This window comes from Mus pahari, chromosome 5, assembly GCF_900095145.1.
Source record: "Mus pahari chromosome 5, PAHARI_EIJ_v1.1, whole genome shotgun sequence".
Classification (NCBI taxonomy): Eukaryota; Metazoa; Chordata; class Mammalia; order Rodentia; family Muridae; genus Mus; species Mus pahari.
In genome coordinates, this window is record NC_034594.1 from 129,788,866 (window position 1) to 129,816,022 (window position 27,157).

At 39.1% G+C, this 27,157-nt stretch overlaps 1 protein-coding gene across 5 annotated transcripts in view; it reads right to left on the bottom strand.

Annotated features, from left to right (window-relative positions):
* The window catches only part of Ralgps2 (Ral GEF with PH domain and SH3 binding motif 2), a 125,750-nt gene that overhangs the window by 54,568 nt on the left and 44,025 nt on the right, over positions 1 to 27,157 (bottom strand). For 4 of the 5 annotated variants that reach the window (XR_002380559.1, XR_002380558.1, XM_021198981.1 and 1 more), the window contains exons 5-8: positions 19,558 to 19,641; positions 16,934 to 17,023; positions 14,394 to 14,486; positions 6,536 to 6,662 (exon numbers count right to left, since the gene is read on the bottom strand). Coding sequence is in view for 3 of the 5 variants with exons in the window: in XM_021198981.1 (XP_021054640.1) it covers positions 6,536 to 6,662; positions 14,394 to 14,486; positions 16,934 to 17,023; positions 19,558 to 19,641 (394 nt within the window). In the remaining 2 variants the exon portion in view is untranslated. Of the gene's footprint in view, positions 1 to 6,535; positions 6,663 to 14,393; positions 14,487 to 16,933; positions 17,024 to 19,557; positions 19,642 to 25,223; positions 25,329 to 27,157 lie in introns of all 5 variants that reach the window. The other variant, XM_029538310.1, reaches the window with a different exon arrangement.

Genomic DNA, 27,157 nt, shown 5'->3' on the forward strand with positions numbered 1-27,157 from the left:
TAATTGTTACTAAAACACATTACTAAAGAGTCAACAACTGAAATTCTGCTTGTGGCTAGAAGGACATCAGTGGGACTTTAAACTTACTTGATAGGAGTGAGGGGCAAAGGGAGGTTGGAGGGCTAGAGACTGCAGTTCTGCCTAAGGAGAAACCTACAGCCAGCTACCACTGGCTACGAGTTCAATCTCAGAATCCACAATAAATGACGGAATGTGCTCTACTGATGGCTTAGAACATGATATATAATCAGAAAACACAGCCAACAAGATGGCTCAGCAGCCAAGGACACCAGGTGCCAAGCCTGATGACCTGAGTTTATTCTCCAGAACCCACACAAGGAGAGAACTTACTCCAGCATGTTGTCTACTGACTTCTGTATACCCTCCCAATATAAATGAGTAAATATAAAAATTTAAATAAGTAAAATTAATCCAGAGTATATATTACTTATTAAACCAAAGAAATGAAAATGCAGTAAAATTCTTAAAATATAGATACCTACATGTTTCTCACTATTAGAGATTTTGATATCACTGTCAATGACTTTTGTATATAACATTTTATCAAAGGAAAAAGGCAAGTATTCTTTAGTTCCTTACAGAAAGAACTATAGGACAGGCCTGGCAGTGTGGGCTGCTTGGTGGCAGACTGTCTAAGATGTTTGAAGACCTGGGTTCAACCTCCAACACCAGGAGGGGAGAAAATCAGTCATTTGGGTAACCTGTAATCTCAGTGTGGGGATAGGGGACAGGACGATGGGACACAGACAGCATGAACAGATGGGAAGATCCTGAACTCAAGGCCTGCTAGCATACATACACACCCAGAAGCCCAAAACAACAACAAAAGTAACTGCACGAAGCAGGACCTTGTTGAAATACCTTAACTGCATATAGGATAGCAGACTTTTCTAACACCAACACTATACTAAAAAACTATATTCTGCGATCAATAACTTCTGAAAAACACAAAATAAAACCCAGATAGTCTGAGGGTTCTTTTAAATTTAGGTATGCCTTAAAATTTTTGTTAACTTTGATGATGGATTAAAAATCCACTCTGAGAAACAATACCCATCTCCTCTAACATAAGAAATAGCCATTCAGGAGGTGTAGTTACCTGCCAGACTCCTTGTTACTAAGGCCATGTTCAGTACCATGTACCCCAGAATAAGGCTGCTGCATTCCCAGCTATGTGTCCAGCAGCAACCCTAAATACAGTCCTGAGTAACTACAGCGCTCTCTCTCTCTCTCTCTCTCTCTCTCTCTCTCTCTCTCTCTCTCTCTCTCTCTCGCACACACACACGGGCACCTAAAGAACTGCAAACATGCCACATGAACACAATTCTGTATGACAACAGAACAACTGAACAGGCCAGAAAGGGATCCTTTGAATTGGCAAGTATCTATTAAATATTTCCTTTTATTTACATGCTAAAACCTCCCATCCAAACCAAACAAGCAGCCCAACAACAACAAAACAAGCCAAAGACAATGAAGGCCTTGCAGTGTGGGTTGAACAGAACAATGTACTACAGAGCAGGGAGTAGACAGAGCGCAACCCTGCAGGGCAAAGACCACAAAAGGGCAATCCTTCCAACAGAGTCCTCCGTGAAAATGTGATATTTCCGCTGAAATTTAAAGGGGGACATGGAAAGAGCTGTCTCTTTAAGGCTGAGAGAACTGTATCTCCATACATCAAAACAATTTACTTGATGTCTACCACATAGCTGGAGAGCTTACCAAAGCTTCTGTGCCCTGCTTCCCTAAGAGTGTGACAACTCACTTTCAGTGCTAGAAGTATGCCTTCCTCAGAACATACTCTAATTTGGTTACACTACTGCATTTTTCCATGGCATGAATTAAGTAGAAACGAGGTTTCGAAAATACACATGAAAAAGTATTTACCATGTTTCACAAAATTAAATTATTTTTGAGCAATGTTCTAGTTCTCTCTCCATAGCGAAGTGGAATTTCCATGCCAAATTCTTCAACAAGCCCCTTAAGATTGCTCTCCAGTGACAAGGACAAATGAATGCTGCTAATGGTTTTCAGATTTAAAGCAACAACTTTCATTTAAAACCAAATTTTCCTTGACACTTGCCAAACTATTCCTCTCTACACAAACTGCACCCTTGTTTTAAGATTTCTTGACTCTATTGTCCAACTGACCACTTTTCCACTTTTTTACCTTGAATGCAAACCAACAGACGAGACCATTTTTAAGGGAGGAGGGGTACAGTGCCAAGAAAGTAATTTCTACTTCCTGAAATGTAGTCCATGTTGATTTACTTTTGGCAATACAGAAGAATCTCATTACTATATAAATCCCTAACAGCCCTTTAGAAAAATCTTTACAATGAATGATCAGTTTTGATTACTAACTTTTAATGTTTTTTAGTCTTAAAAATGCATTATTAGCACGTGTGTGCCAGGTGTGTTATGTGTGGACATGTGTGTCATGTGTTCCTGTAGAAGTGAGGGTATGGTTCTCTTTCCACCTTGATATGGGTTCAGGACTGTGTGACAGCCCTCAACACCACCCTCAAACACTGGAGGGTTAGACCACCTCTGATAGGAAGCAGCTGTTCACCGACTACCCTTTCTCTATGCGCTATAGATCCTTTTGGTTGACGACATCTTTTCTCTAGGAACTTCTACAGACAAAAGGGAGAAACGGAAGCATTGAAAACTGAGTATGAAAAGAACAGTGAAGTGAGAATTTGCTTTCAGACATCTTCAGTCGATTCTGCTCCATCAAATGTACAGAATCTTAAAAGAGTTAGTCATTTTGGAAGCTGTTATACATCTATTTTCCCATGAGTAGGATTCTAAAACCAAGGAACATTAAATCAAGACCTAATTAATTTAAAATGAAATTAAATATGAAACACCAGTATAGAATATAAATCAGCAGTAAATCTTTCTTCAACACACGTCATTACTACAGATCTGAAATGAGAAAAATGAACCATTTGTCTACAATGTAAACTAAGTCATATGAGGTTTATGTCAATATTTTCTTAAGAGAACCAAGTCTAAGGGCTAGAGAGGTGGCTCAGGGGTTAAAAATGCTGGCTGTGCAATCCTGAGGGTAGGAATTTGGATGCCAGCATCTGTGACAAGCTGGGCATCTGGAAAAGTGAGCTCCAAGGGATCTGACAACCTGTCATGCACAATGTGCATATATATCTAGGAGAGTACACACAAGCACATGCACACACAAATAAACTTAAAAAACAAAACAAAACAAAGAAAAGTATGCATGCCTTGACAAATTAAACTGAACAAAATTGCCCTATAAGAAAAGAACATTTCTCAAGCTGGAAAGTAAACTAAGTCATAACTGCTTATGTGACAAGTTTCATTTGTTAAGTTTGTCAAGTGTTTATGTTAAATGGTCCATATCTTCTCACCCTTGAATGGGTGTTCTTCACAGAACAAAGTGATTGGTAGCAGTATAGACCGGCGTACAGATGACATTCGTGGGAACTAAAATAGAAGATGAGATCGGGATCACTCTGCAGGAAGGGGAAGAGTTCGTGTAAGCACATGTTCAACTAGGAGCCAATGTAAATATCTCAGGTTGATACTTTAGTTTCTAAAATTAAGTAGACAGACATACAGGCTCAACCTAGAGTGGACTTACTAAATAATATAGGGAAAATCCTGAGATCACTCTACTGTACTCAAGAGTATAGTGCAAAAAAATTAGATAGGTATCTTTATATGACTACATATGGGGGGGGGGGTCAACGAAACAAAGCCCAGAAGCTTAGGAATTTCCAAGAGCAAAAATAACTAGCATCTTAATTGCAAACTAAGATGAAGTCTGAGAAGTACACAGAAGAAAACCTACAGGATGTTGTCATGTGGGTGAGGAGAGAGACAGTGGTATGCTGAGCAAGAGAGAGCAACAACAGATCCTTCTCCTCAGGTAAAGTCAAAAGCATGGCGACAGAAAAGCAAGACTCCAAGACACAGCACATACAAGAAGAAAGGGAACCCAGGCGTCATTGAGAACATACAGAAAAGATAATGGTTCTGGTATTTTCTACAAATTAACACCTTCATGTCAGAGTTTTGCCTTGTCTGCTTTAACCCAAAGGAATGGCAGTGCTTCAGGCCCCAAGACAGGGAGACAAGGGGCCGTCTACAACAGAAAACCTTTCCACATTCTGCTCAGCAACTTCCCTTCTTTTTCTTTGTATACACAGAGGTTCATGAGTGTACACAACTTTATGCACACACAAACATATACACACACATACACAGCTTCAACTTCTGTACCATGTTTCCACTAAGAAACCATACAAACAAAGATCCCTGAACTGGAAAGCACAACATGAGGATTAATTTGTCATTCTTCTCACTCCTAACTACAGTTTCCCTACAAGATAACTCATTATGGCATCTAATACAGAAAAGCAATTCAGTGAGAAGGCAATCACAGAATCAGTAAGTTTCTGAGTTAGTTTAGCGGGTATAGCTGGGAGCATGCTAGAGAGAACTATTAGACTGTGGATATCATAAATTAGTTCTTAGGACTGTAAGTCAGTTTCTACTCTAGGGCCCTTAGCTTTCAGTTTTGAAGTAGGTGGACTAAAGGCATCACCAAAAGAAATAGTAAGACTGAAATCTAAACAGAAGATTAAGCATAGAAGAGCCTTCTTAGAACCAACAATCACCAATTTTCAGTCTAATGATCCCATGTAACAAAGGGTTATTAACACGCCTATGGATCACCAAGACAAGGTTTTAAAAGCTCCTTTGTTCTTTCTTTACCTCAATATTAGGAATTTACATTCCTAAATATGGGCAGAGCTAAGCTATGATTGAAAAAAACCAAAAACCAAAAAAAAAAACCAATGCAGTAATCATTAACTACACAGTGCTTTGGGTTACTTATGCCTTCAATAGGGTATGAAATACGTCTCTCTCCCACCAGAGTGTAGGGCGCATGGAACCATGTCACCAGACAGAAAAACTGTTAAGGTTGAGCTGATTAAGGAACCCCAGCAATTCTCATAATTGAGAATGGTAGGCATTTGAATCTGTTCCAGACCTGTCTCCTGTCCTGGAGCATGTGACCACGACACCCCTTTGACGTGACAACTGGCCATGTAGCACAGAGCCTAGAGTTCTCTATGCTAATAATGTATATAGATAGGTACCCAGAGTTTAGCCAATAAGCTTACCTTCCTGGGCATCCCCTTTAACAAACGGTATTTAATCTCTGATCCACCCTGAGTACGTTGTATGCATTCTTTTCCACCATGAATAAACAGTTTGGACAAGCAAGGACTGTCTCCTCTATCAAGGGAAGCCTTCATCATAGAGCCACGCCTAAGTCTCCTGCAGAAGGCCCCTTACACTCCTGGCACTCACCCAGAGCTAAGCGGGATCACCCCAATACCCTTCACCTCAGGCTCATCTTAGGCATCTGGGTACCCAGGAGTTTGAGAACCCCCAGCCTCAGTCCCAGCCTGTGCCATTTCTCACCTGGAGAAACACAGGCTGGGGCCCTATCTTAGGCCATGTTTCATGTCCCCTGTGCAGCATATCTGTGTCCCGTGAGCCTGAAGAAACATAGCCTAGCACCTTTGTATTTCATCTCCCTGAGAGGCAGACCCACACCAGAGATCCTAGCCCAATGCAATTAGTCAGGTTTTCTCTGTGACTTAAGACTTGTGCTCTGACAAAAGGATGATTATATACCACCCTTTGAGTCCACTTTTTAGTCACTAACAAAGACTTCAAAGGAGACACTGAAGTATCCCAAACAAATAACACACTTGTAATTCTCAGAAACTGCTCTCTTGAAGTCTACTGTATGAGAAACAAATGCTCATCATCTGATGAAGCTCTGAATAGTCAAGCCAGCTTATTTTGATGTATCTTAGGTATGTATCATCCACAGCACTCCTCATCTTTAATTTACATACAAATTTAAAAGTACAGCTTATTTGGGGGCCTCTTTTAACTCAAGATTCAACAAAGCGTTATTGTTGAAAAATTATGATATTTAAATAGTTTTTTGAACTTATTGTAAGCTTATATAAGACAAATTCTTAATCAAATAATAAATACAAAACTGCCATGTACTAAGCTAAATTTCCACACTTAAACAATTTATTTAGGCAAACAATAATACCAATAATTAATTGAAATCACTCTTCAGAATTCACTGTCTATTACCAAACAGCTTGGTTCAATGTCTTCAGGTAATATATTAAGCTTCCCAACTAGTCATTGTTTGTTTCAGTCCTGAAAAGCATTATTAAATTAGCTAAAACATATCACTTAATACACGGAAAACTTCTAAGTTATTGTTACACTCTACAGAAAACCTGAAGACAAAAGGCTAAGTTGTTAGGAAAACCATTTCAGGCAATAAGGGAAATACTTCCTTACCTGACTGTTTTCAGCTTAGAAAGCTGACACATGTACTTTAAAAATTACTTTGCATTTCATAAAAATGACTTGTTCAGGAAGAGCAACAACTACAAATAATGAACACAATGACATCACTCACCTAAATAGGGAATGCAAGGAGTCATCTTTAAGCTACTTATATAGTCTCTGAGTCTTTTGTAGTTATCTTCTTTACTCATTACATATTCTAATTTTTCAAAGGTAGTTTTGTCTTTTCGACTTAATAACTAAAAGGCAAACAGAAAAGCCTAAGTTATTACAAGTTCCATCTTACTATAACAAAGATCTGAATGAAAACTGTATTTACTATAAATCTGGACTTTAATTTCAAAATTATACTTTTCTTAATTTTACTGTGATAGGACATAAATGAAACAGATTCAGACATATTTATAAGTTCATATTTATAAGACATATTTACAAGTATTTATAAATTCACCTTTATACAAACATAAATGAACCTGCTAAGCGGTGAACTATAACACATTATCTTTACTACTTTATGTAATTAAGCAATTTTGTTGTTTTTAATCTAATTTAAAATAATTATATGTATACAGTTAGCTCAAATACCGAAATACTTTCATTGACTGCCTCCTCAAAAGCCATTCTTTCATAAGCACCAAGAAACACTCAATTTTGTGGTGTAAGTGACAGCTTTTCTTGACAAGTCAAGTTGTAGCTGGTCTTAACAGGACCTGCCATCCTCCCATGGCCTTTTGCTTTTTTATTTTGTTTTGTTTTTTTTTTAACTTCGGGCAACAAATTTTCTTCTTGACCAGAACATTATCATAGGTAGGTATCATTATCACAAGACTGTTTCAAGTGCCCTGAAGAGACAATATGTAGAATGTGTCCTGAGATTACTACAAATGATCAAAGAAGGTAAGAGACAAGCAATCTTCGTGCCCACAACCTAACTGAAAACTTCCGGATGTTTGTTTTGTTCTATTCTGTTATCATTCCAAAGACTGTGGGCAGCATTTTTCTTTCTTTAAACCTCTGGAGATACTATTTTGTCACAGCACAGTAAGACTTGACTTTTTATTACATCTTAAAATACTGGCTCTTTGTGTACTATGCAAACACTTCACTTGGAAAAATTCTCATCTAATTCTCCTGTAAGGTTAACAGAAGTTTGTGGATTTACTTAGAGGTGGTGAAATCTGAAAGTCAAGCACATGGCTAGCAAGTAAAAGAATATACTAATGCTGCTTGTCTCTCAGAGTTTCAAAGGTTGGTTCTGATGATGGACCATTCTGACACCTAATCCATTAGTATTTTCTGGACTGTATGCAAGTCTGTGGTCCATTTTCTTGATTGATGATTGATGTGGGTGGAGTGGAATGTGGCAGGAAGCCCTCAGTGGTCAAGAAACTAAGCCCAGCAAGCTGGGAAGCAGCTTTTCTCCATGGCCTCTGCTTCGATGCCTGTCTCTAGATTTCCACCTTGGGTTCCCTCAGTAATGGAGTGTGACCTGAAAACTGTACGATGAAGTAAACTCTTTCCTCCCCATGATTCTGGTCATGGTGTTTTATCACAATAGTAAACACCCTAATACCAATTTATAATATTTTCCTTGTCCTATGTCAGAGATCTATTTCTGGGTTCTATTCAGATTTTCTTCTAGTATATAATATAAAATTATTACCTATAGTTACTAGGCTTGTACCTTTTAGATCTCAAATATATTCTATAAAAATAAACTTTGAATCTACCCACGGAACAACAAACATCTTCCAATTACCCTAGAAAACTGTCCACTCTGTTGCTGCAAGCTCAACCACAGTTCTACTTCTACTTTCTAATATGGCTGCAACCGTATTGGTATGCAGAATTCCTTTTCTGGTCGATTCACTCACCAACATTTGGGAGTTCTTATCTTTTTGGTAGCCAGCAGCCTAGCAGGTGAGATGATTCCTCACTGTGGCTTGGATTTGCTCTACCCTGAGGTGTAGTCTCTAAAAGTTCTACCATCACCTTCGGGAAATACTTAACACATAGACTTTGGGGGACATTTAGGATCTGCACTGAAACATTTTGCCCAAAGGTTGGTGTCCACTCTATAATAATGCAGAACGCAGTCTAGACAATTGAGAATAAATATCTCTGAAACTCAAGGTGAATTCTTTTTTTTTTCTTTTTAATTTATTTTTATTTCATGTGCACTGGTGTTTTGCCTGCTTGTGTGCCTGTGTCAGAGTGCTGGATTATCTGGAAGTGGAGTCACAAGTCTACACAGGTATGAGCTGGCATATGGGTACTAGGAATTGAGCCTGGGTCCTCTGGAAGAGCAGACAGTGCTCCCAACCACTGAGCCATCTCTTGGGGTCTCAAGGTGAATTCTTAACTGTGAGAGTCTTTTAAAATGATGTTAATCTTTTTTTTTTAAAGCAATATCACACCCTCTTTGATTTCAACTTTAACAAAACTGTAAGTCTTAAAATAACTTTCTGTTCTGCCTTCTGTTCCTGAGTATCTATGCCTACTATCACTGCCAAGAAATGGTACACCTAGAAATGTCCTCTGCTGCATTAATGCATTAGCAGCAAACTAAGCCTCCTGCAAAGTCTCAAGGCTTGGACAAAACACAGTCAGCTCTTTTGTGCAAAGTGAGCAGCCTCTGACCTCATCAGCTCATCTCCACCCTGGTCTTCTAAGCTCCAACCATAACTGCCTCGTTAAGCTCCACCCTCAGGATTCTAAACTTTTTCTCGGTTGTTTCTTTACTCTTCCCAAACCCCTCACAAACTCATTCCACAGACTCTGAACCACACCAGCAGGTACAGATAGTTACAGTGACAGTCCTGACTCTTGGGACTACACTTAGGTATTAGTTTTCTATACCTGTGACCAACACTTGAGGTAAACCTTCTCACAAGGAAGGAAATATTTAACTATGAGCCACTGCATTGGGTCTGTGATGAGGTAAAACATGACAGAGAACATGTAGCAGAGACAAGCTGCTTACCTCATGGTAATCTAGGGATGTATGTGTACATGAGAGACCATCTTCAATGACATAACCTTCTTCTATGAGAAGGTGCCACTACTTCCTAAAAGACCTTACCATGTGACCCTTGAAGACAACTTGATCCTTTAGGAAGCATTTAACGTTTTAGGCTAAGCCTGAAATATCCCCTTCCTGGGCTAATTTGTTTGAATGCCTGGTCTCCAGCTAGCAGGACTGTTTGGGGAGGTTGTGGAACCTTTGGAGCATAGGTCCTGGCCAGAAGAAGTGAGTTGCTGGGAGGAAGGAAGGCTTGAAGCTTATGTATGCTTCTGGGATTGACTTGACTTCCATGGCATAGGACAGCCGTGATACAGGAGTCTCAGCTGTGTACTTCTGCAGTCAGGTAACAATTCTGTACCATAGATACTCCCCAGCTGTGACAGTGAGCCAAACTTACCTTTCTCAAGTTATTTCAAAATCAGGTGTTGTCAGAGGAAAAAGTAACTATTGTAAGTGGCAACTCTATCCCGCTATCCAGTAACTCCCCGCTCTCACCTCTCCGAGGTTCTGGCCACCACTGTTCTAAAATCTCTAAGAATCTGACCACACCAGGCAGCTTAGATGAATGGAATCCTTTTACATCTGTCCATTTCACACAGTGTGCCTGTAAGGCTCACCCATGCTATCACAGGTATAGTGTCCTTTCGAGGATGAAGGAGACTGCACTCTGTGGATCTTTTCCCACCATTCATCCTCTTACAGATGACTAGGCTGTTTCTACTTTTTGGCTGCTGTAAACATTTATGAAAAAAATGCTTATATCTTTGCTCTTAATTCTTTTGAGCATATGTCTATAAGTAGAACTACTGGATTACATGGAAATTTTATTTAATTTTTAGGGAAGTTTTCATTGTTTTTAATAACTTTTTTAAAAAATAAAGCTTCCTATATAGACAAACAAATTAACCTAAATAATTATCCTCCTCCATTCCTTGTAGAAAAAAATTTATCTTTTTCTTATTTTCTCATGGCAGCTAAGTGCCCCATGTTAAACAAGAACAGTGAAAACAGGCATCCTTTTAATATTAACTTAATATTAATTTGGAGACAATGCTCTAAATATTTTACTTAGTAATAGGATATTATTAGCTTTTTGACATGTTCCTTTAATCAATTAAAAAATTCCAAACAAACTAAAACCTTTAAGATTTTATTCATTAAAATGTGTGATCCAAATGAGTAGGAAGCACCCGCCATCTTACAATTTGCCTCTAACTTCAGATGCGATACCTACTCTACCCAGACCTTCCATCAATAGTTACTGCAACTCAGAGGCCTTCACGAAGCCTCCATCCTTAGCCTTCCCCATCCACCTCAGCACGCATCCTTTCCTTGCTTATAAACCTTGCAATCTGAGCCCGAGAGGGGCTTGGATCTAACTCTGGTCTCGCATCTCTCCAAGCTTATCATCCTTTTTTTTCTCCCCAAGTCCTCAGCACCTATGACATTCCAGCGCTGATTCACTGTCCAGTGGACTTTATGTGATGGGGGGTGGGGGTGGGGGCTGTTTCCATACAATGGCTGATATCCAGCATTCCTGAACACTTGCAATGCGGTTAGTATTGCTGAGGTAGAGGAGTTAGTTTTAATGATTTAAAATTAATAGTCACCCATGGCTACTACAGACAAAAGAACACTAGGAAGTAATCCTTTATGATACTGTTATTTAAGACCTGCAAGGAACTTCCCCTTATATCTTAGAAGCTGAGGGAAAGGGGGGCCAGGAACCATCTTCTCTTATTGTTAAGTCTTACTGGTTATATTCTTCATGTGTGAGAACTCTCTTCTCTTCCCGTTCTCCCATCTCCTGCCATTTTCACATGCCACCCTGTCATCTAAGATCCAGCATGAGCTTTTCTGGGACTTGGGTGGTCCCTGTGCATCACTTTCTCCCCTGTTTACCGTCCCTCCTTGTCTGTTTGGCTCAGTTCCTACTCTGATATCTCTCTTACCTCCTGTGCTACCCTAGACAGTCTTGCTTATTTACAAACACAGCGTAAAAGCCTCGCGTTTAGTTAAATACAATTCTCACTCATATACCACTCACACTGAGCCTGAACCTAGAAAGCACATAACAGTTCTCATTTCAAATTCATGACCAGTAATCTTCTTTATAAAGCCCGCACTCTTCATGCCTCCCGAGACCCATTGCTCTCATGCCCAGGTGGATGACATGTCCTTCCTTTTTCAAACTTCCAAAAGCTTTCTTTCAATATTTTCAACTTAAGATTTTGGTTTTAAAGAATCACAGCAGCCAGAGGAACTTCTATAGACTCCCACCACCCAATCTTCCAGTTCACCTGCATCTGTACAAATATATCTCTTCCTGCCTATTAGCATGGAAACAAACTCCTGAAATACTACAGTGCTGGATGACTTCCTTTTCATCTACTAAGGCTATGCCTGAAACTAATCATTCTTTATTTTCACCTTCTCCCCAATTCCACTTCATGTTTTCAACCAGCACAAAACTTGAAGGTCATGGATCGCATCTCCAAAATCAAAATCACTGTGCACAAACCTTTAGCTTCCTATTTCTCTCTAGTTACTGCCAGGTCTACCGCAGACTCACTCAAAGGCAGGGTCTACACTTACTGACCTAGTCCTTTGCCACACCCTCAAATCCAATCAGTCTATCACCCACTACCACACCAATACCACTCCTGCCAACTGTCAGATCCAATGTCATATACATTCTCGCTGTACTACTCAGCCTTATTAAAATGCTTTCCTATAGCTCTTGCTTCTCCTGAGCATGATTTCCTCCCCTGACTATCTCAGGTGTCTAGTGATATGGAGCTGACAGTGCCCAGCTAAGCAGTACCCTCTTCCTACAGCACTAAGGACAATGCTGCCCTAGAGGTCCCTTTTCATCCTATTTTATTCTGACAATTTGCTCCTATACAATTTATCTATTGCAGTTCATCTCTCTCCAGCAGACTATCAAATGTGTAAGAATGGGATCTATATCATTCACTGGAATGAAATTCTTTTAAAGTTTACTAAGTTCATTAGGGGTTAGTAGAGCTGTTACCAAATAAAAAAGCTGTTTTTACAGAACTACCCGAGGGCTAACAAAAACATTTTCAAGGAAAATAACAACTTGAAGGGAATATATCCCACTTGTAAATCACAACATAATCAAAGCATAATTCCTTGGACTTTAAAGACAGAGCTCTTGACTGTGTACTTGCAGTCATTTCCACCCCATCAGTGGAATTCATATTTTAAAGTATGAGAACATCATAATTAAAAAGAATTTCTAGAGTAGAAAAACCCTTTCTTTGGATGTTTATAATAGAAAAATAAAGATTATAAGCTCTTCCACACTAATACTTTTCAATATAAAAACTACCTTTTATGTAAAACCTATCTTTAGACACCAAGTAAAGAACTTGCACTGACTGCATAAGGCCCTGAGTTGAGTAATCCCAGTCCTGAGAGGAGGTGATGGGGAAGGTGGGGGGTGGGGTGGAAGGTGGAAGGTGAGAGGTGAGAGGTGGGGAGGTGGAAGTGGAGAAAGAAGAATCTCTGGAGCTCAAGGGCTAGCCTACATAGACTAATTGTTGAGTTCCAGGCCAATGAGAATCCCTGTCTCAGAAAAAGGTAGATAGCGTCTCAATAATGACACTCAGAAGATGTCCTTTATTTCTAATGCACACACATTAACACATAAACATGTATGTGCCCACACACAATGATAGTTTAAAAAAAAAAAAAAAAAAAAAAGCTTTTGCTGGATATAGTAATAATTCACCTAGAATCCTAGTGCTCAAAGGGCCAAGACAAGAGGATCACACATCCAAGGCCAGTCAGGGCTACACAGGAAGACAATGTCTTAAAAGACAAAAACAAATAACTGAGTTTATAGAGTAAATAATGTCTTTAGCACAAGACCATTAAAACTTATTAATCTGCCTAGCAAGTCAGTGCACACCTTTAATCCTAGCAAAAGGCAGAGGCAGGTGGATTTCTGAGTTCGAGGCCAGCCTGGTCTACAGAGTGAGTTCCAGAACATCCAGGGCTACACAGAGAAACCCTGTCTTGAAAACCAAAAAGACATTAATCTTTTAAAAAATATACAGTAATATTTTCAGCATGGTATATGGTCTACCTGTAATCCTAGTACTTGTGAGGCTGAGGCAGAACCATGACTTAAAAGCTAGCTTGGGCTATAAAAAGACTGTGTGTGTGTGTGTGTGTGTATGCGCGCGCGCGCACACACGCGTGGATACACACCCCTTCATAGAAGCTGGTATATCAGACTTATAACTCCAGCTACTTGATTGGCCAAGAAAGGAAGTCCCCAACTTCAAGGCAACTTTTGGTGACTTAGCAAGACACCTTAAATGAGGCCTTAGTTTCAAAATAAGAAATAAAAGAAAGAAAAGGGAAAGAAGAGACAACCTAGAAAGATTGAGTATGGTATCGTTCTACTCAGAGATACAAATACTAATAATGCCAAAATCATACTTTGCTTTTGTCAAAGTAACAGAACCTAATATGGTGGCTGTTGTAACAGAAAGTAGCATGTTTATCTTGAGATTTTTCTATACTCAATATTTATGGCTAAAAAATAATGGAGTCAAAATTAATAAAAGAATTTTAAAGGTCAAGATTTAGATTTTTCAAATTTATAAAAAGTATAATCTGTACACAATTAAATGCTAATTATCAGGTAAATATTACATGTGATGTTATCAACAAGGTATGCAAAATGATTCTCTGAAGAGCAATATAAGCATTGCCCTTAATATTCCCTCAAATCCCCTCAAAGCTCAGTGCAATATTTTAAAAGTCTTAAATGTAGGTTTCAAAGATCAAAGTGCAAGACAATTTAAGAATTCTTATCTGTTATATTCGTCTAAGACTTACAAAAGAAAGAAATAATATTTCTACTTCGCACAAAAGTCTATGCCTCATTAAACTAGGCAGAGTTACTCACCGCCCATGTCTTAGTCAACCTGAAAATCGGCGCACTCTGTAAGCCAGAAACCACAGCCATAAGTGCGTGAAGGTTGTTAAGTTCATACAGTTTCTGAAGATTTAAGAAAAAGGGGAAGATGATTGTTTTTTAAGAAAATGACTGCAGTGAAATACACATTAGCACAATTTAGGCAGTGGATAGAATAACTATTTATTATCGTTGGGAACTGTCTTCTAGGATACCCAGTAAATTATTTTTGGCCTATAATATAATGTTCATGTTCTGCCCTGGCACTTTCACCCAAGCTCTGGGAAGAAGCCCAACTCTAAATGGGTAATATATTTACAAAGCTGAAGTTATGGCTTGCTACCAAGGTTAACCGGCATGACTGTAACGACCATGCGCTTGGTTCTGGTGAGCATCCTTGCAATGATTTATGACTGGTCATCTATTTTGTGGTTCAAGTCATAAGAAAGGGTCTACTCAGGTTGGTTTCTTGCCTGGAGCTCCTATTATCCCAGGGCTAGAGTTCAAACCTGCTGTCTTTAGTGCCGCCTCCATTTCCTGCTTCCTTATGCTCAAGACCAACATTACGGGATGTTGTTCTTATAGTATGCAAACATCAAACAGTAAGTTCTACTATTTCCCAAGAAAACCACTTTACATTTGCTGTTAGTTTCTCAAAATTTTTTGTCATACCACATAATAGTTTCTACCCTAAAAGTGGTGTCTAAAAATTAGTCGTTTTCTCAAGCAACCAGGTAAGCCCCATAGTGAGCACTTAATTGAAAAACCAAAAAGAGCAAATACAAACAAAACAATATGCATGAAACAGGAGATAAACCTTCACACAAGATTCTATAACCCAGCTGAGGAACTAGTCACTAAAGGAATGCATGTTAAACATTTACTGGAGACTAAGTGCCACATTAGACTTGATGGATGCCTAAACATGCAGAAGACTCAGAGGGAAAAGAAATGGCATCCTGACACTTCTGCCTCCGCTCCTGCCTGAGTCTGCGGCTTGTTGCCATGCCCTAATGTTTCCAGGCTTGCCAGTCCCATTAATACGAGGAGCCGATTTCCTAAATCTTGTTTTGCATTTTGTATGTGACTCACTAGACATGTTTGTACAGAGTGCTGTTGGGTCTCTCACTAGAGAATCCTGACTACAACAGATATTAAAGGAAACGACCTACGTGAGCCTTTATTACAAGCTCAACACAAAAGACAAGAGTGTCAGAATATGATTTAACAGTAATAAGGAAAACAGGGCATTGGGGCTAGCAACAAAAGCAAAGGATGTCAAATATAGGTCAGAGAGTCTGGAGAGAAATCATTTGGTAAGAAAAATTGTAGTCTGTATGGACAAAAACATACAAATAAATGAAAAAAAAAAAACCCAACTCAGAATCTATGGGGAAAGCCATAACTTTTTTTTTAGTTAAAAACTAATACTACTTCTCACAAAGAATGCTTTTAAAAATTCCTCTAACATGTCTGTAAAATCTTATACATGAGGAAGGCTAGTCCTGCCACCTAGTGCCATGAAATGTTAGAATAAGATTGTTTTCCTGTGCTCAGAGAAAATACAGGAAGAACTCCAACTTACATCATAAGAAGAGCATCTCTGCTTTACTCTCCCACCTCTCAACTCACAGGTGAGGGAAGACCTGACTATTCCACGCATCACCAACAATGATGAAGACCGGATCCATCAACACTCATGAATTCCGAGACATTACAAGTTGATCCTACTGTCTCCCTGTGCAATCTTCTGTTCCTCCCTCTAACACTCAGATTATCCTTGAAAACCATGCTGCTTTCTCCAACTCTGTTTATTATCTATGCCTCTCAACAACTCCTCAGTGTACCTGTTAGCATCATATGTACTATTCTTCTAAACTAGACTCTAGGAGAGGCCTGTGGTTCACACCCATAATCTTAGTACTGGGAGTCAGAGGTTGGGGAACACAAGTTCAAGGTCTTAAAATAAAGTCTTTTGTTAAGATTCATGCGCTTTTATTTTATGTATATAAGTGTTTTCCATACATGTGTGCCCATGGGCCACTTGAGTGCCTGGTGCTCGTGCAAGGCAGAAGGAGCCATCACGTCACCAACTGTGTGCTGGGAAGTAAACCTGGGTCCTCTGCAAGAGCAGCAAGTGCTCAACACCAAGCCAGCTCTCCAGCCTCAAAGTCTTATTTTCTATATAGCTGGGTGGTTTATTTCACAATTTAATAAATAAATAGAAAAAAATCCAAAAAAAAAAAAAAAAACCCGAACAAAACAAAACCCCACTAACAAAAGCATTATGTATTCTTCAAGTGAATACTACATGACTTTCTCCATCAACATAGTCTAAATTTGACAAATACTGTAATTTATCATAATCTAACCCCTGACTAGATAAATGGGGCAAGAGGATGACCAAGAATAAAGAGAAAAGCAGAGAAAAGAGGCGTTCAATGTACTCAACAGGCCTTATTTTCCAGGACCAATAAATAGTCACTTAAAACATTTCTGAATGGGTTAACTAAAGATGAAGTCATACTTACCTTAGCAGTCTTAATATAGTGGCTCAAAACTTCTGCTCTTATTTTCAGTGTTTGAGCATGGAGAATCTCTCTTACAACCCAAAAGCTTACCTTAAAATAAAAATTAAAAATTAACCAAAGGGTAAGAAATTCCAAGACTAAAATTAACATTAAATTCTTCTTGATAGATTTGCTATAGTTATTTTTGACTATGGTTTTCTTACAACTAAAAGAAAATATCATGAAATACAAAATAAAAACTTCATTTTAAAAGTTTTGTGATGGCGTTGGAGAGATGGCTCAGAGGTTAAAAGCACTGGCTGCTCTTCCAGAGGACCTGAGTTCAATTCCCAGCATCTAGGTGGTGGCTCAGAACCATCTGGAATGGAAGCTGATGGTATGCAGATGCACATTTAGACAAAATACACCTATATACACAAACACATAAACTGTAAAAAGTTTTGTGATGTCTTTGAATTCAATGAAACCCTAATTTAAGCAAACAAAACAAAACAAATTTAAAAACCATTTATCAGAGGCTGACAAGATGGCTCAGCAGGAAAAGATCAGGTAAAAAAGCTACCAAAGCTTCGAGGTTGACAACCCAAGACTGATCCCTAGACGTCATGGTGGAAGTGGAGAATCAACTCCCAGGTTGTTCTTTGACCTTCAGGTATACATGACAGCATGGGTGCACCTATATGAACATGTGTGTGTGTGTGTGTGTGCGTGCGTATGTGTGTGTACTGAAGGCATATCAGATCTATAACATTATTAAATTTGGTCAAAGTAGTTGCTTATCAAATGATATGTGTATACAGTACGCATTAATTCATGTTCTACAAAAACAGGATCTAAGCATGTTAAGTTGGCTTAAACTTAAATCAAAATAGGACTCAGTTAAGAATGTTAGAAAAGGATTCATAATGTCATAACCTATATTTCTTCACTTTAAAAAGGAGAAATATTTTAGATTTTTCTTGGAATTTCTACCTTTAAAGAGCCATGTGTGTATTCTGTGAATTTACATGTATTCTGTGAATTTATGTTAGTATAAAATTATGTATTTTACAAAGCCATTATAATACCTGTTATACTAATGCCAATAATGCTCCCTGATTCTAACAAGACTTAATCAACTAGCAAAAGTCATACTACAAATATTAAAATAGGAACTTTAGCAAATATAAGCAATTAATTCAAATCTAAACTGCATAATCGGGGCTGGAGAGATGGCTCAGCGGTTAAGAGCACTGACTGCTCTTCCAAAGGTCCTGAGTACAAATCCCAGCAACCACAAGGTGGCTCACAACCATCCTTAACAAGATCTGACGCCCTCTTCTGGAGTATATGAAGACAGCTACAGTGTACTTATACATAATAAATAAATAAATCTTAAAAAAAAAAAAAAAAACCTGCATAATCAGTGACTTAATTAAATTTCACATTAGACACATTTTAAGACAAATATAATTTTAAAAGTCCAAACGCTTTGTCATTTCCAAACACTGTGATGTCTATCAACCCTTGAAGAGTCTGGGCAGCATGTGACCACTTTCATGAAAAGGTTACTAGCAAAGCTGGCTCTGAAGTCTATGGGAAGCCACACTTCCTAATGCTTCCCAAACTGACTCTTTAGTGGGGGCCAAGCATTAAACATATGAGCCTGAGGGCCATCCTCATTCAAAGTACCATGGCGAGAATTCCAAAGAACGAAATGACAACACACCTCCAATAATCTCAGACACACTTAGCAAATAACATTATAAAAAGGCAACTAGACACTAAGAGCCTCCTGAAGTTATCAATAAACAACGCAACCTATAACTCTCACCAAGGGACCAAAACTGACCAAACCTTTGAAACCATCGGCTAGCTTATACATAACAAACAGTTAATATGCCATATGTAAGTAATTAACAAAAACAAAGGAGGAAATCTTAGATTAACAACTCAGAAAACATTCTATAATCAAGAGTAGCTGAATTTAGCATAGAACGTGGTGAAAAAAATCAACGATTAAATGCATTAGAGCTACATCAGGTTTATGCCTCCAAGAACTGTCATTAATGAAAAAGGCCATTTATGATGGCATATTTACAAAGATGCAAAGCAAGCATGGCTATACAGCGTGTTTAAACAAATACAAACATTTATGGTACATCTAAGAGAATCATAAAGAAGTTAAAAATACAAGTAAAAAAAATGAAGCTAAGTATTGCGGCACATGACTACAATGCCAGCACTCAAGAGGCAGAGGCAGGAGGATGAAGAGTTCAAGGTCATCTTCAGGTACAGATCAAGTTCAGGGTTAGACTCAACAACACAAGGCCCTGCCCTGATGAAAAGGGGCAGAAGACGACTCAGTAAAGTGCACAAACATGCAAACCTGAGTTTGCATCTCAAACATTATGTAAAAAGCTGGGAAGACAGCGTTGGGATTGGGGTGGGAGGGTCTGCAGAGACAGCAGGATTCTGGGTGCTTATTGGTCAGCAAGTACAGTCAGTCCATATGCTCAGAGTTCACTGAAAGTCTCAAGATGGGCTGGTGGTGACAACAAGGAGACATTCTCTGGCTTCCTTCCACAAGTGCATACACAACCAAGGACAGCCACACCCTCCCTCACCAATCAAGTATGACTCACATGATTAAATCTTCTTGTGAAAGCAACTGCATTTGGTGCAGAACTATATTTTTCTTTTTTATTCCATCCACAACTTGAAAGTTCCTAGAAGATTAAAACAAAAATTAAGTATAAATTAAATGTAAGAAACAGCTCAGTCAGCCGGGCATGGTGGCACATGCCTTTAATGCCAGCACTTGGGAAGCAGAGGCAGGCGGATTTCTGAGTTCGAGACCAGCTTGGTCTACAGAGTGAGTTCCAGGACAGCCAGGGCTATACAGAGAAACCCTGTCGAATTTAAACAGTAAAGACTGGAACAACCAATTGGAATACATAACAATACTAATTATTCTGTAAAAGCTAAAACAAATTTATTAGATTATATGCATAAAATTATCTAAAAGAATAGACAAACTTGTGTTTCATAATCAGAGTATGACAGAATATCCTCCGGTTGAATACCTTATCACATTTAATAAACACTGCTGACTGTCAACCTATTCAATCAGTCAGTGACATCCCAAGTAGCTTGTTCTTCCTTCCTTTCTTCCTCTGTACAGGTATACGGTGTGACGTACATGTGTGCATGTGCTGTGGCTTGCTATGGATCAGGCGCTTCTTCAGTCACTCTCCACCTGAGTGTTTGAGATGGTCTCTCACTGAACCTGGAGCTCCCATTTTAGCTAGACTGGCTTGGCCATAGCCATCTCCAGCTACCCAGGCTCTAGCTGTCCCTTTAGCCATGTCCCATCAAGTGCTCAGGTTCGCAGACAATCTGTCTGGTTTGGTCTTTCGCGTAAGTGTTAAGTCCCATCCCACTGAGCCAACTCTCAGGCCCACAATTAATTGTTTGAAAACATCTCATTCTTTGATCTGACAGTTATTGACTTCAGATACTTGCAAATACCTGTTTAGTAAAGAAGCTCTTGATCACCCCAGTGGTCTAAGAATAGAATTCAAGGGGCTCAAGATCTTGTATTAAAGAAACTTTTTTTTTTTAAATTATGCACTAATTCCCTTGACTTGAAATGAACCACTCTGGGCTAGAGAGATGGCTCAGCAGTTAAGACCACTTGCTGATCGTACCGAAGACCAGGGTTTAACTAACTAGCAGCTACATGGTGACTCACAGCTGTCTGTAAATCCAATTCCATGGGCTCCTATGCCCTCTTCTGGCCTCTGTGGGCACCATACACTCAAGTGCTACACAGACGTGGTTTCAGGCAAAACAACCATCCACATAAAATAAAAATAACTGAATCTTTTTAAATTATAAATGTAGGCTGCCGAATATATGTACTCTTTGTGATAGAAAAGAAATTAATACTTACACCTGGTACAGATAGCTCAAAATGTCACTTTTGCCTTGCTGCTTCAAAATTATGATTATTATCTCCATATCACACTAAATGTAAATGAAACACATACACATGGCTAGTATACACTACCATTCAAAATGCTCTGATGCATGTAAGCTAGTAGAACTGAATTCATCTGATTTTAAAGGAGAGTTTCTGCCTATACATTTTAGGTCTATCCGAGAGGTTCTATAATAAAGCAAAAACCATCAGAGAAAAGGGCTCATGACAAAAAAAGAAAAACCCTTTGGCTAGGCAACAAAAGAAATCCGAGAAAGAAAAATATGCCATCATTAGTCTTTGATAGATGAGAAAATTTATTATAACTGTCATATTTTGTTCTAAATGTATTTGTGCAGATAATTGTGTATTTTCCTTGATTTCTTTATCATGTAGTGTAAATATCAACTAGGAGAATATCAGTGGTTATTCTATTTAATTTTTGAGATACTAAAACAATGTCCCTTAAAGTACACTACCACCTAATTCTAAAATATATAAAGAATTTGCAGTTGTAGGTAGAACTGCAGTTGCAGTTGTAGGATAGTTATATCATGTTAAGCATAATTACTACCTGGTAGTTATTTTGATTTGGAAATTAAGCATGAAATAAGATGCCTGTGAGTCAAGTAGACAAAGGGAGGATCTATGATGTCTATTCTTTGTTGTCAACTTGACAACATCTGGAATCAACTAAAACCTAAGGAACTAGTTATACCTATGAGGCATTTTTCCCAATTAAATCACTTGATATGGTAGATCCACCTTTAATCCAGAACTTTTGAGGTGGCAAGATCCACCTTTAATGTGGGCCACACCTTCTGGTGGCAGCCTATACAAAGGACATGGAAGAAGGAAGCTTTTGCTCTTTGCCTGCTTGCCTTCACTCTCAATGGCAAGTCCACTCCTTCACGGGCATTACAGCAGACTTATTTAGGATCCCACTGTGGACTGAAGGCCAGCTGAGACATCCAGCTTCACGAGCTGAACAACTACTGGATTCTTGGAATTTCTGTTGGTAGAAAGCATTGTTGGGCTAGCTGGACCACTGCCTGTAAGTCATTCTGACAAATGCCCTTTCTAGATATAGATGGATTGATGGATGGTGTAGTGGCTATTCCTGGTTGTCAACTTGACTATAACTTGACTATATTTGAAATGAACTACAATTCAGAATTGGAAGGCTCACCAGTGAACCTAATCTGGAGGCTGGGAGATAGAAGTTTCTGATCTGGATCTTGGTATGGAGATCTTGAGACACAGTGGCTATTGATTCCAGAAGATTAAGACAGGGAGATCTCCGAGTGCAAGGTCATCTGGGATTAAAGGTGTGGTGGNACANACCTTTAATCTGGGCTACACCTTCTGCTGGAGACCATATAAGGACATTGGAAGAAGGGAGTCTGGTTCTCGCTCTTTCACCTGCTTGCCGTGTGGGACTAAGCAACTGCTAGATCCTTGGACTTCCATTTACAGCTACTACTGAACCATTGTTGGGAATTGGACTGCAGACTGTAAGTCATCAATAAATTCCTTTACTATATAGAGACTATCTGTAAGTTCTAAGACTCTAGAGAATCCTGACTAATACAGATGGATAGACAGACCAATAGATTCATTCTATCAGTTTTGTTCCTCTAGAGAACCCTGACTAACACAACACCTGTCGGGAAAATCCACCAAGACACTAATTGAATGTTAAGTAAGAATTTATGTGTTAACATTTAAACAACAAAAACCTTAAGAGATGCAAGAAAGTAGCAAAGAAAATTGCCAAGAACTTAAAAGGTAACAATTGACCCTCCTATGGCTTAGTACACAGATGAAGTATGTGGAAGGGAAGCCAAAGCATAGCATCAAAACAATTTTTAAAAATTTACAAAAGCAGGGGCCTATAGAAAACAAGATTAAAAACAATAAAAAAGTTATGTTCATTTTTTCTAAATTACAAATTATCTTGAGAGAATACTATTAGGGAACTGAAAGCAACAACTTCAAAGCTCTAGGATTCTACATCCAGGAAAATAAGAAAGGCTGGCGATCCTCTGCAGACAGGAAAGATCCTCAGAGATGCTGCCATGCGTGTGTTCCTTCTCAGAGAGCAGTAGACACAGCTCAAAACAGACCGGCAAACCAAGGGAGGAGGAAGGGTGGCTCAGTGGGTAAATCTGCTTGCTCCCTGACTCCAGTTAAAACTCACAGGGTTGAAGAGCCCACAAGTTGTTCTCTGACCTCCACAAGTGCTTGTAGCATTCACATACCTACAAGTGCATGGATGTACAGTGCAACACACACGCACGCACGCACGCACACACACAGGAAGAGAACAGAACAGCTGGGGATGTAGCTTGGTGGCAGAGCTTATGCCTAACATGAGTGAGGCCCTGGGTTCATTTCTCAACTCCAATAAACAAAAACAGAAGATGAAAGATCTTCAAACTGAGCAAACTGCCACAGGAAAAAAAAAACATAATTGGAAATCCACTGATTAAAGCGCCAAGGAAGAGTTGTTTCCGGTATATGAGGCAGCACAGATCTACTTCTATACTGTGATGTATAATAAAACATCACAGAACTACACAGACATGCATGGCAAAAACATCACTTTTCTATTTTGATATAGTACTACACAGTCAAGATGTAAGTGCAATTAAAAAAAGGCAGGTAAAAGGTATGGAAGATTTCTCTGTTCAGGTTTTGCAATTTTCTATAAATCTTTAATATCTGTACTATTTTCTGCAACATCCTATGTTCTGTAGTTACCCTAAAAAAAAAAAAAAAACACAATATTTAAAAAGTGGAAAAAAATCCACTTAATGGGTTACAAGACTAGAACTGTATCAGGACTCACCCCTTTCTTTTAAATGCTGACCTGCATTTATAGTTGCCTAGACTGAAAGGTAATTTTGTCCTGCTCCACCTTACCTCCCAAGAGCCTCTGAATTTCGCTGTGAGAAAATAAGTTCCCTTGTCTTGAGGAATATGGTGATAATGGACACATGGCTGGAAGGTGGCTCGGTTGGTAAACTACTTGCCATGTCATCCTGAGGACCCAAGTTCAATGCCCAGGTCCCAGGCAGGCACTGCAGGACACACCTATTAAAAATAATAATAAAGTGCAGGGGCTAGAGATGGCTCAACAGAAAATAAGACTTGCTGATCTTGCACCCACATGCTTCTGGAACTACAGTTCCAGGGACACCCTCTTCTGGCCTTTATGGGCATTGCACATACATGTGCACAGACAAAGCACCCATACACATTTAAAAAAAAAAAAGTCTTCAAAAAACAAAGTGCAGAGCAAAGAGGAGGACATCTATCTACCACTAACCTGTGGCCTCCATCCATGTGCACTGGCCCATCCACATGCACACTCAGGCAGAACTGGAGTCCCAGATAGGGAACCTCCAACAGCATCTCCTAACTTACTTCATTAATGCAGATCAACTTGAAAAACAAAGTGAGATGATACCTTGCTAAATATATCCCAGACTGGCCTTGAACTCACTACAATCCCTCTGCCTCAGCTGTCCAAGTGCTAGGATTATAAACAGGCACCACAATAAACTGCAAATGTTTTCTTTCTTTTCTTTTCTTCCATTCTTTCTCTTCTTTCCCTTCCTTCCAAAAGAGCATGCTTCAGAACCGTTCTTGTGACTCACATGCCAGTGGTTACTCTGAACAACAACCTGCAACGGTCCAAAGGCTACCTGGTGGTTGAGGGAAGCTAGGTCAGAAAAGCAAGGGTCGGTTGCTCTGCATGTAACAATTCACTAGATTGTTCTTTGTTTAATCTGATACTGTTGGTTCATTTTACAAACTGTAATTATTTGAGCTCCTCAGAACAAAACAGAAAATTTAAAATTTCCCTATGGTCTTTTCTCTTTTCGTTTCAGACTCTAGGATCTTCTTACAGATAATACTATAGTATCATGCTTTTGCTGTCTTATTTATACTGACGCCTTGGTCACACAGAATCCTGCACTAATGAATCTCACACAAACACCCCAAACTGAAGTTGAGTCAGCTGCTCAAACAACCCTTTATAAGGGTCTAGCATAAGAACAGACAGGACTGTCTGGGTGTGCTATGCAAGTACCCACCTCAGCCCTGAACCATTAATATTTGATCTAATTGTGCTCACTTGCCATTTTAAGCACAGCCAGGAAAGACAATTTTCAAATATATAAAACAATCGTAATCGTTGCTAAAATTAATTTCAGAACAGGTATGGACTCACTGTGAATCATTACCTATCAAGATCAATTTTCAGTTGCATTTATTTCAGAAGCACAAGGAGGGCAACCCCCACAGCTGATGACCACCTACCCTATGAGAGAATGACTCAATTCACAGGAGTCACAGCTTCTCTTACGTCTTGTAGGTTCCAACACTCTTATAAGGACTGTTCTAAGGGTGATGATGTAGGGATACCTATAGACAGAAGAAGAGAAAAGGCCAATATAGACCAGCATGTAGACAGAGACCAAGGGAGGACAGAAAACAGTGGGATCCTAAAGCCTGAGGGAGGAAGCGATAGGACAGAGAGTGCCTGTGAGAAGGCTGACTTGGTAAGGTAGCTCTGTGTTCAGAGTGAAAGCTTGAAAGAGATAGGCCATCCATTTGTACCCAGCTCTAAAGCTACACAGAAGTCGCCACCATGGACGGGATTCCATCATGTCTGCATTTTTATTAAAAACAAAAGCAAAACCCTGAAACTATGCAACCCAACAGGGTAAGGCCATCTTCTCTAATGTATTCACACCTCCTTCCCCCATCCCTGACGACCACCTCTAATGAGATTAGGGATAAAGACAGAAGCTATTTTCCACTTCCACAGAAGCAAATGCCAAACAACTTTCTTCCTTGTCTTCCCTGGTCCCGATGGAAACCTGACCTTACCATGTCCTAAGAAACTCAAGATGAGAACAACAGACACACACTGACAGGCAGCTGCATCATGCTTCTAACAGAGTGCCTATGTTAGCCTAACATATAAGGCTCTCCACAGCTTCCACCCTCTCACTAAGTCCATGACCTGATTACATTTTAATGTAATGATTATTTTTACTAAGAAGGAAAAGTATTTGTTAAAAATTTTGTGTGCTGCTAAAATTATAGTCTTTTGGCAGACATAAAAATATTTGCAGAGAAAGTCTTTTACACATCCTACAAGAAATGTCTCACAGGATAAAATTTTCCAAAATATTTTAATAAGATTCATAATTAACTAATACGATTTCCCCAATTTAGCTAGCATTTTCCCACAATTTCTAGAGTGTCTCAATCACATAGCTGAGCCATACTCATTCCTAGTAAATAATAAAACTGAGACAGTTCTGAGTATCTAAAAAGACTAGGTCTAGATCTCCCGTCAATTAAAAAATCATAAAAATAATTACTTTGTAAATGACCTATGCAGTCCTCCACTATAAAGACTTATTTTATGTACATGAGTACTCTATTTGCACGTATGTATGTCTGCACAACAAAAGAAGGCATCAGACAGAAGAGGGCATCAGGTCACATTATAGAAGGTTGTGAGTCACCATGTGGTTGTTGAGAACTGAACTCAAGACCTGCAAAAGAGCAGCCAGTGCTCTTAGCCCCTGAGCCATCCCTCCAGCCCTATATCCACTACACGTTAAAGCACCTCTAGGTCACTTGTAATACCTAACACAATGCACCTGCAGGCTTATTCAGCATTATCCCATACTGAAGTACTTTGCATGATAAATATTATTAAATTTACAATAAAAGGTTTAAATAAATTTACATTCACAGTGACAGTGAAGTGTTACCAACACTTCGTGCTTTATTTTATATAGGTTAGTTATATGTCTTATATGAAAGGCTTAGGCAAGAAGTGCTTCACATTTAAAATTTTCCAATTTTCAAAGGTACCTAATCTAAAAACAGAAAAAAAATCCACAATGTCCCAAGCTCATTAGGATTCAGATTCAGCCTACTGAGCCTATGGCTACTGGACTGTACTGGGCATGGCAGGGAGAGAAGTCTATACATGTGTAGTACATAGAGAACTGCTTATTCTAAATAGTTTCGGTCTGTGATTGCTTAGAATTAAAATATAATTTCACGCAGTGTAAAGTTGGTTAGAAAATTTTTAGGTGGACTTTGTCCTTTAAGAATACACGAGAAGCCGGGCGGTAGTGGCGCACACCTTTAATCCCAGCACTTGGGAGGCAGAGGCAGGTGGATTTCTGAGTTTGAGGCCAGCCTGGTCTACAAAGTGAGTTCCAGAA